Below are 10,842 nucleotides of genomic sequence, written 5' to 3'. Positions count from 1 at the left end.
AGTGTTGCCATAGTGTAAAGGTCGGTTGTTAAAAATGCACCTTGCACCGCTGCAGAATAACATTATTTATTTTTCACTTACTTCTAGATCAGGTTTATTGTTGTTTTTGTCGTCTATTTCTATTTTTAGTCCTTTTATTTAAAAAATACATATCCAAAGGAATAACAAATAACGTTGACTGCACATGTGAAGCATAATAAATGTAAATATAGAATAAAAACATAAAGACAAGAAATATAAACATCTGTATAGAAATATGCATGGTGGGGAGGGGGGGGACAAGTAAATAAATAAAAATCTGGTTTGTTGGTAGGAATGTTTTAATATTTCCATTTGACACTTGAACGCAACAGAAGAGTGTTGGAAGCTAAGTGGAGCAAGAGAGAAATCTCCAACCAACTTTCGTCGGCGAAAACCAAACACCAGCTGTTTGTAGGACAGGCGACTTGAATTAATGGCAAACATTTAGCTCAATCCTATGTTGTGTAGTTTGACTTCACCTTTATTGTTAATTACGTAAATATAAAGCTCTTATTCGTGATTTATTATCTAAAACCCGGTGACTGTCGTCACAACTGGGCTGAGACGTCACCATCTTGTCGGTGTCGTATCTTTGCGGGAACAGCTGGGTGGACCTCCGTCTAAACTCTGCTTCGCTGCTCTTCAGAGTGATGATGGCTGACGGGCTGTGAGACCGACTAGCTGCCGGAGTTTAGTGTTCGATTCCCCGCTGCGTCATGGACTTCAACGTGAAGCGGCTCGCCGCGGACGCCGGTACCTTCCTGAGCCGGGCGGTGCAGGTACGTCCGCCCGCTTGGTCCGCAGGCTAAACAACATTAGCTGCTGGCTTAGGTAGCGTTAGCTCGCCTGCTAGCTCAACTGCTAACTTTGCTGTTGTGGTGTAGAAGAGAGGGAATGTGACCTGCTGGGGTCAACACCTTTAAAGTGTAGGGCTGTGTTAATGGCGCCCGCTACATGTCAGTGTGTTTGATGGTTGTCCATCACATCTTCCGGAGCAGGCCGCAGGAAGCAGCAGCAGCATTAGCATCTGTATTAGCATCTGCAGCAGCCGGGCGGATAACCCCCCTCCAGGCTGTGAGCCCCCTGTGTTCACACTGTAACCCGGTGTTCTCTGTGTCAGTTCACAGAGGAGAAGCTCGGCCAGGCTGAGAAGACCGAGTTGGACGCTCATCTGGAGAACCTGCTGGTCCGAGCTGAGACCACCAAGCAATGGACGGAGAGGATCATGAAGCAGACAGAGATCCTGCTTCAGCCCAACCCGAGTAAGAGCCACACTCCTGACAGAACACCCCACGACGTGCTGGACTTCTCCGGGCAGGTGGAGGCCAGGAGGAGGCAGAGCTGTCGAATTAATGCATCACAAGACTGACCCACCCACACAGCACCACAGCAAATGCATTAGTTGACAATGAGCTGGAAATCAGACCAATAAGATCATCTAGACAGTAGTCGCTTCACTGAAGATCGTTTCAATGTCCTATAAATGCCTTAATTTAGCTTGGACCACATAGAAGTGCTTGTTTAACATGTGTCAGGAGGCAGGGTGTCTGTGAAGTGTGTGAGCTCAGCTGTGCATCCTCCAGTTCACATCATGATGCCACACCGTAGCACAACAAACACACACAGACCAGCTGTAACATCCTGGAGGAAGCAACCTGGGTTTAATCAACTTTCTCTATGTTCATACACCACATTGCTCAGATATGCTGTTTGAAAGTGTCCACGTCTTTAAACGTGATGTGACAAGGTGAAACAGATCCCTCAGGTGGGACGGAGAAGTTGTTTGGGTCATTGTGAAAGCTAATCCTCGCCGACTCGCTGTCCCAAATTCACTGTCTGCATCTGGCTCCCTCACTGTAGTCTTGTGACTTTCTAATTGAGTTTTCCCTGTCGTTAAAACCCCAGATCTCCGGCTCGAAGAATTTGTCTACGAGAAACTGGAGAAAAAAGCCCCACCGCGGGTGAACAATCACGAACTGCTGGGCCAGTCTATGATCGAGTCTGGAAATGAGTTTGGTCCTGGCACCGCCTACGGTGAGTGACACACTGTTGAGTTTTAAAGTCCACTAAGGTGAGATGAGACAAAGGAGGTTCAATAGCCAACTGTGTAAAAATGGCGAAAAAAAAGTTGTTGTATAGTATTTCAGTACTTATACTCCAAACTTATAAACTTGAATAAAGGTCATATTATAGTACATGGAGAAGATAAAAACACTTATATTCCATGACTTTGAATAGCAGAATTACCTGCAGTGGTTTCCCCTCTGTCTGTAAATCATGTTTTTCCACTTGCCGTTGCCTTTTTCCAATTCCTCTTTTAGACCAAAACTAGCAGGTATACATGGCTTCTTTTTAAACGCAGGCAAAACAACTGAAAAAAAGACTACTTTCCCTGAATCAGTAGACACCCTGGTCAGCAATCGTTCATGGTTGTTTACGCGCCAATGCCTGGAAGTTCAGTGTGCGTCATAACATCACACAGAGGGTGCAGCGTCAGTCTAGGCTATCAAAATAAAGAAGAATAAGGAGAAGAAGAAATGGAAATTAGTGTTTTTACCCAGGTGTCATGTTTCCATACGAACTGATAAAAACCCATGTTTACTGAGTGATTTGAACCAGTAATGAAAGTTGATTTTTTGAACTGATCCTTTTGCTACTGAATGGTCTTGTTTCCGTTGTGTGTCCCTGGGGTCATGCTTTGTTTGTGCCGCTCATCATTTCAGGGAATGCTCTGACAAAATGTGGAGAGACGGAGAAACAGCTCGGCGGAGCAGAGCGGGAGCTCATCCACAGTGCAGCCATCAACTTCCTGACACCTTTCAGAAACTTTCTAGAGGGCGACTTCAAAACCATCCTGGTGAGTTGGACACTTTACGACATGTTCGTAATCTGATTCACTTGTCACTGGACTTTGAGCTTTTATTTTGTACTAATTCCCAACGGTTAACAGATATCATACTGAACTTTGTAAACGATCTTGAGTTGAGTCTCAAAGCTGTCTTAACCTTTATTGTTGTATATGTAGGAACACTGATCACATCTGTATCTTAACACAAAACCTCCCTCAGATCATCAGGATTATCCCCTTCTATGACTAATGCTGTACAGTTAGTTTGATGATGTCATTTTGAACACAAGTGTGTTTATCACCCATTTCACGGTCTGCTCTCATCAGCATGAGAAGTGTGATATTGTTTGGTGCCTGGCGCAGGACTCGTGTCTCATTGCTCTGTGATTTGTGTCCAGAAAGAAAGAAAGCTGCTGCAGGTCAAACGCCTGGATCTGGATGCAGCCAAGACGAGGCTAAAGAAAGCCAGGATGGCTGACGCAAGAGCCGTGGTACGTATATACACACACACACACTCACTCACATGCATCATCACCAATGGAACACATTCATTGTTTTGCACCTAGATTTTATTTAGTCGTTATTAATAACCAGCTTTTGTGAATTTGTCTTTCTCTTAAATCATTAGCCCACGTATTTTCAGAGTAAGAAAAGGTGTCAGTCACATCCTCTTTCCCTCAAACTCAGATCTGACACACCAAGTTACTCAACATAAAAACTGCCATTTTATCTCAAAGGACCTCAACCCAGTCCCGTGAGCCACTTCCCTTTTTCATGTCTCTGTTTTTTGCATATTTGTTTCTTTGTTTTTCAAACCGAACATTATTTGTTAGATAACATTAATGACGGTGTCCTATTCCAGTTGTTATGTGTTAAGGAGACACATTCATCTCTGTTACACCAAGTTGAGCTCAGTGTTTCTTTTTGTGCCGATCTGTCAGTTTTGAATTACACATGAATTCTCAAAACCTCACTTAAAATACTGTTAAAACCTTTACTTTGTTAAAAGTTGCAGGTAGTAGTCATGTTTATTCCATTCAACAACTCTGTATTCCTGTGAGACAGAAAACACATTTTCCTATAACCATTTGATCAAGAGAATAGTCTTGATAAGGCACTGCCATGTAAAAGTAAAAGTATGAAGGTCATACTCAAAATTGGCAATACTCACATTTGGACCTGTGGTGTTTTCTGATTTTAGTGGCATTATGTAGAAGTAGATTTGTATATGTATTAATAGCATTATAACATTTCAGTGGGGTTTTCAAAGCATTTTGTGACATCGACATGGCGAATGTTACATTTTGACGACTTATGTTCTGGGTATGAATGTAAACAAGATGAGTCTTTTACAAAATGAGAAAGAAATCCACTTAAAGAGGTTCTATGTGGATTGAAGGTTGTGGTTTTAAATATCAAGCAGGGATGTTTGACGTAGTGTTGATGTAGCTCATAACCACACAAAAAGGGATATGAACAGAATATTCCATTGTTAACTAATGTGTATACCTCCTAATCTGAGTTATGTCTTATCCAGAATAAGGTAAGTAGTCAGATTATTGGTTTCCATGTAAACTCAGTCAGTGTCTGAGTGACGATACCTTTCTATGTATCGTTTCAGAATGGGTTAGAAACACAGGAAATGATCCCAGATAAGCCCTTTGGCTGCAGTCAGTAAACATTTTAGTTAAAGGCACGCAAGTAAAATGACATCACTAGTCAAAAGTATTATAAATTGTATTGTGGAAATATATTTCAAAAATATAAAACACAATAAAACTTGTCAGATGAACGAAATCTTAAAATAAGACAAGCTACAATAGGTAATTGAGAACATGGGAAGGAAGAGGCAAAAGATCTGAGAACAAATGACCTTAAACTCATTCCCTCTCTAAAGAACTATTATCACTGTATGGCACATTAAGAGCCAAGTTATCCCTGCAGTCTTATGGTGTGTTTCAACTCTTCAAGCCAATGTGTTCAGTCAACAGTGTTTGAGGAAACGCCACTAAAACACAGATAAGTGTCTCCTGAATACAGGACCTGTAAACAGTGGTTTCTGCTTTAATCTCAGTTTGAGTGATATTGGGTGTTTGATTGTGTGAAAGCTGAGGCTGACCAATGTTTTATATACAACATTGTTCTAGTCCCACTACCTCCTTCAACGTGTGGTTTTGTCACACAGACACACACACGAACACACAGTTTAAGGATGTGTTGTGTGCAGCAGCTGAAGCTCTAACTACTGTGTCACTGTTTTTAAAACACAAAGCAGCAGATGTGAGCAGAGGAAGTGACAGAGGTGAGTGGAATGTTGGAGCCATTTTTGAAACAACGCACACACACACACACCCACACACCCACCCACGAATGCTAGTGTCAGCAGCTGTCTCTTTCTCTTCCATGACACACATACTGTCAGAGCCGATTTTAAAAAGTCCGTCCGTCCTCCTCACCTCTCTGAAGGCTCTAATGTAAACACAGTGGAGCTCAGGACAGTGAGGACATTGTCACTCTCGGCTCCGGACCGTTATATTTATCGAATCACAACAGGCCATTGTTCCACCGGGACTCACACTGAATCTTTTGGCTCAATATGAGGAAAAGGAAATGTCATGTTCAGTTGTTGTGTTCTCCTCCCTGTTTTTTTCCTCAACGTTTCTTGTTATCTCAGTTGTATTTTTCATTTGTATTTAATTTGAGTGTTTTTTGCTGCATATGACTTCCATTTCATGTCAAACTTAATGCACAGATACCGATTCCTTTAGTTTTGTGTTTAAATGACTTGCTAAAACTATCCTAACTGACTTTTGTCTTGGTTTCATCTCTCCCAGGCTGAGCAGGAGCTGAGGATGACCCAGAGTGAGTTTGACCGGCAGGCCGAGATCACCCGGCTGCTGCTGGAGGGCGTCAGCAGCACCCATGTACGTAGCCTAACTTAGCCCGGCACAGATTCCAGGTTGACACATGTTGTGAAATACGATCGTCTCTTTCTCAGGATTCCTCCTTAATCGTCTTCTAGTCACTGAACAAATTATACCAATTGATGTGGTTCGGTTTTGGCAGAAATAGATCTCAGGCAACACCAAATGTTTTAAGTGAAAAAACAACTGAAGTTAGAACTGCACCGTCAGAATATTCAAGGCAGAGTTTCTGTTTAAGGAAATGTTTCCTAGCTTTTCTCAGACTTATAATTAAAGTATAGTGTTTATATATTTCTGCAGATATGCTTTTTTTGTACCAACAGAGAGAAGAAATGTTAGATGTCTTGTAAATAATAATATATATGTGGTCACAGCCACAGATTATCTGCCTGCAGTTTCCCCCTGTTTCCAGTCTTTATGCTAAGCTAAGATAATTGTAGGCTCGCCTCATTGCTCAAAATGTCAAACTATTCCTCTTACAAAGCTCCTTATATTCCTGCAAGCTTGGTGGTACTTCTTTATGACTTAACTCATCGCTGAGACTAATAAAAATAACTAACTAATAAGTAAATTGATTACTCATTAACACATTGGTTACGAGTATTTGTTATTATTTTAAACATAGAAACGAATGGAACCTCACAGAATCAAAACGCTAAAGATATTTGTTAAATTCTTTCTTTGATTAAACATTTCCAAAAACTGATTTTGAGTATAACTCCCACCTCTGCTCGTGGATTTCCAGGCACACCAACTACGCTGCTTGAATGACTTTGTGGAGGCCCAGACTACGTACTACGCACAGTGTTACCAGTACATGGTGGATCTCCAAAGGCAGCTGGGCAGGTAAAATACAACCGGACAAGCTCCATAGAACCATCATGTCTCACTGACAGTTATCACTATAATCAGCTGGCAGTTTTTATTGGCACAAAACAGGTCATGTCGTGTAGAGGAAGCCATTTCAGGGTCATGCAGACCTCACCTAAAAACCTCAAAGGGATCTACATTAATTCGGAGGAGAAACTAAAACACTCTCACTTCACAGATGTAAATTGTTTCCTTCTGAAATGCTTAAATAATCCAACATTTCTTGAGAGGCTCTGTGAGGGAAAAAACAAGTGTTTGCATGTTTTGAATATTTGCTGTAATAAACCCAAGCTGTGTAGGTTCATGTAGGGTTACAGAAAATATTCATCCTTCAGTTTAAGAGGGAAATGATGAACGTCTACTGTAATGAAACCTCTACAGTGAGAGAGACTGTCCAGTGAACCTGCTGATGTTCACACTGAAGAACACCCAGCTCTGTGTCAACCTGCGCTCATCACCTTCCTCCATCTTCCTCTCCCTTCCACAAGTTTCCCCTCGTCATTCTCCAACAACAACCAGTCGTCGGTGTCGGGCGGGGCCAGCATCTCGGTGCCCACCATCCCGGTGTCGTCGGCCTCCTTGCCCAGCGTGTCGGGGGGCCACGGCAGCTCTGCAATGTCGGGCGGATTTAACGAGTTGCGCAGCTCCAACGGCAGCCGTAAAGCCCGAGTCCTCTACGACTACGACGCTGCCAGCAGCAGCGAGCTCTCCCTGCTCGCCGATGAGGTGATTCTGACACGACAGCGCTTCTCCTACAGCTTCTTATTTACTATCCACAGGGGGAAAATCTTGATGTAAAATGTTAATATAATATCAGGTTTTATATACAAGATAGAATTATAGTATTCAGATACCAACATTAAGGAGCTTAATTTAATCCCAAACTGAAAGTGATATGCGTCAGTTTTCCCTGAGCGTCTCCTGCACCGTGGAACCTAAACCCCTTCCTTTCCTGGAAAGAGCTCCCGACTGTCCACATCGAGCCTGTGGTTAACTAACAAGGATTCAGCATTACTCCTTCACTGAAATATACACACAGTCAGAACACTTCTCCGGTTTTCTCTCACATTTCACTAGCCCACTTTGATAATAATAGAATTTCAAACTACTAAGCGCTTCAGAAATGATCTTATGAAGTTGAAGAACGCCACATTAAAGAGTTGTTTCGTCAGTTGCCTTTTTAATTGATAACAGATGATACTGAACCTATTTAAAAATAAACTGTATAATTAGAGATGTTCTGATACCAATTTCCCTCTCCCATCACCAGTTATGAAACCTGGACTGTGTGTATTGGCCGATACCAAGTACTGTTCAGATACCAGTGCATTTAAAAAAATAAATAAAACGTAATTCCCATTTCAACTGCTGAGAAAATCCGCTAACACATTTGACTGCAATGGGCATAGATACAATCTGAATTCACTCCCAAATGACTCTGCAGTAAACTCTGTGTCCTTTTATCGGCTCCAGCTCCGACCGGCAGCGAAGGAAACATGACACCCGGCCAACAACAAAAAAAATATTTTTCATTTTGGCAGTCTAGATACTGTTGCTGCACTTTTTTTGTGCGATTTTATGAAGCACATTGAACTTCCAGGCGTGGGTTCACAAAGGGCGAATTTTATTAAAATTTTTTTAAAGATTTATCTGGGTGAAACTAATATACTCTAAAAGACATGGTATCAGATCAGTACATAGAGAAGCGTACTTACCAATGCCCGACACTGGATTTCATCAGTATTGGGGGCATTTCTATATCGGAATGTCTCTATTTAAAATGATAATTCCGTACATTAAACGCTGTATCCATCTTTCCAGGTGATCACAGTCAGCAGCGTCCCGGGCATGGATTCCGACTGGCTGATGGGTGAGCGCGGCAGCCAGAAGGGCAAAGTGCCGATCACCTACCTGGAGCTGCTTAACTGAGCCCACATTGTGATCCCATATTTATCTCGTGATGCGGGGGACAGGCCTCACTTTCTCCTCCATTTCAGTAATTTTTACAATGAGTTTTACTTGTATGAAAAGAAGATGGGAGTCTCGCTTTTAGACGACTCGAGCTGGAATGAATTCATCCGAGCGAGGGGAAAGGAAACGGACCCATTCCCTGACGTGTTTGTATGCAACTGCAGTACATTTCTTAAGCCTGCTTCCATGCCTTTTGTGTTTGATGCCATGCAATCTGCGATATGTACCAGAGCATCCCCCCAAATTTTAACTCTTTAAAAACAATGTTTTGTTTACAATATTTTATACCTGAATGATCATTTTTATTTTTCCCAAGTAGTGAAACAGTAGGTAAAATTCTAAAGGCATAAAAAAGCACTTCAGTTGGAAGTGGAGAGAGTGAGGCTGATTATTTTAAAGTCTTATTTTATGATTGATGAGCTCATGGCGCACTAGCTCTTATGGTTATCCCCTAAGTATGAACAGATCTTTTTCTTAACAGTATCATATGTGTTGTGTGTCAGCTTTATTCACATGAAGCCTTACTGCACAGCGAGTCACGCACTGTTCCTTTAGCCACGTGGAAGTTAATGAAAGTCACATGTCCTCCACGATATGAAGTGTCTTATAACAAAGGATCAGTCTAAAACCATAAGCTTTTTTTGCAGCGACACCAGCAGTATTGAGACTCTTCCCAGTCTCCTCTCTTTGTATTTGGAAACCAACATTTCAACATTTATCAGCTCTCGGATCAATTGATTCATTAATGAATTGTTCATACGCACACAATTTGTGATGCGTTTAGTGCCTCAAGCTGTTTGTTTGCTCTAAATGAATTATATTTGACTGTCATCACACACCAGTTCATCAGTTTCCCCCTAAACCAGCATTTCAAGGCCACATTAAAAACAATTCCTGTTACGTTCTGGGAGATTTAAGTATATTACTATACGGCTGCTTTTTGTTATGTGTGTAACTGATAAAAAACAAGCATACAATTGTAAAATAAATATGCAATATTGTGCAGTTAAATAAAAGAAATATCACTTATAGGTTGTAAGAGTTCATTTGTTCTTGTAAATGCACATTAATTTCCAGTGCTTCACATTGAGCCCTGCTGTTCATGGTGTAAACCACTAGGGGGCAGAACAGGTAACACGATCAGTGTGTGTTCTGTGACATTACATGGTTCATACTATTAGACTCATTTAATTGAACCAGTGTCAGTGATTTGGCAGAACCACTTCATCCTCTCAGTCTGAAGAGTGATGAAGACCCCTGCTCATGTCTCATGCATGACTGTCAAGGCCAAAACAGTTCGGTGGAAAAATGACTGGTACAGACAAATTGCACAACAGACAAATGACATTCATAACACATCTACTCTTTAGTTATGTTATAACTATTTGGACTTAAACAGGGTTTTCCCAATGTTGCTTTACAAAATTACGAAAAGGTGAAATACCATTTTATATAGGTAGTTTGCATATGTCCGATCTCAATAATGGACTGAGGATCTGCAACAAATGATTTGGATTTAGAATCATGAGCTAAATACTGTGAACAAATGAGACGGGGATGAGAAATTGTTTAACACAAGCAGCTCCCTGCTCCAGGCCAAACTTTCCAAACATTGTTTTCACATAAAGACAAAGGAAAGAATCATGCCGGGAACAGAGAGATTATTTTTCTGAAGCAAACCTTAAAAGATATTTTGGTTGTGTCCTTAAAACTCTCTTCACTGTTAATTCTGAGCTTATTTCAAAGCAGTTTTTGCCTTGTGCGTATGTTATCTTAACAAATCGTATCGTAATCAGCCCTGGTGTGACTCTGGGCTGACTCACTTTGATCAAATGTCTTAATTTAAGTATACTGCACTGTATTGGCTTTACTCGACCCAACGTGTTGTTTGGGTTCCTCTCTGACCAAAGCAAGATTCCAGCAGCAAGTTTTATCTACAAAATGAACAACTGCTATGAAGTGCTTCCTGCCTAATCAGGAAGTCCAGCGATCTTGCTCATATCAGCAGGAAGGGTTAAGAGGAAGTGGAGTTTTGCAAAATGACAGCTGCCTTTTGCTGAGAAGCTATTTGGCAACTTTTTTTAATTTTCCAGCACGTAAAGGAAACGACAGATATTTTCAGAGTTAACCGTTAACCTTTGACCTTAGCCAAAAAGGTTGTTTGGTCATGAAACCACAGCTGAACAGTATCCTGACACTCTATCTGTC

General features: G+C 41.4%; 1 protein-coding gene across 1 annotated transcript; it reads left to right on the top strand.

The window, feature by feature from the left end:
- The first annotated feature begins 612 nt into the window (after positions 1-612).
- On the top strand, positions 613-9,663 carry sh3glb1a (SH3-domain GRB2-like endophilin B1a). The gene is made up of 9 exons (XM_061093734.1): positions 613-800; positions 1,142-1,283; positions 1,927-2,055; positions 2,745-2,878; positions 3,268-3,360; positions 5,704-5,793; positions 6,539-6,639; positions 7,152-7,389; positions 8,485-9,663. The coding sequence occupies exons 1-9, from the start codon at positions 738-740 to the stop codon at positions 8,590-8,592; spliced, it is 1,098 nt and encodes a 365-aa protein (XP_060949717.1). The 5' UTR covers positions 613-737; the 3' UTR covers positions 8,593-9,663.
- The last annotated feature ends 1,179 nt before the right edge of the window (positions 9,664-10,842 follow it).

The sequence above is a fragment of the Limanda limanda genome, chromosome 20 (genome assembly GCF_963576545.1).
Source record: "Limanda limanda chromosome 20, fLimLim1.1, whole genome shotgun sequence".
In the NCBI taxonomy this organism is placed as follows: Eukaryota; Metazoa; Chordata; class Actinopteri; order Pleuronectiformes; family Pleuronectidae; genus Limanda; species Limanda limanda.
The sequence above is the reverse complement of the archived record's forward strand: the minus strand, read 5'-3'. Positions and strand labels throughout refer to the sequence as shown.

Excerpts from the sequence above, each read along its gene's own strand:
- sh3glb1a (XM_061093734.1), top strand. The coding sequence starts at position 738 with ATGGACTTCAACGTGAAGCGGCTCGCCGCGGACGCCGGTACCTTCCTG. Across the intron at positions 1,284-1,926 it reads CCTGCTTCAGCCCAACCCGA|ATCTCCGGCTCGAAGAATTT; the intron begins GTAAGAGCCACA and ends TTAAAACCCCAG. Across the intron at positions 2,879-3,267 it reads GCGACTTCAAAACCATCCTG|AAAGAAAGAAAGCTGCTGCA; the intron begins GTGAGTTGGACA and ends ATTTGTGTCCAG.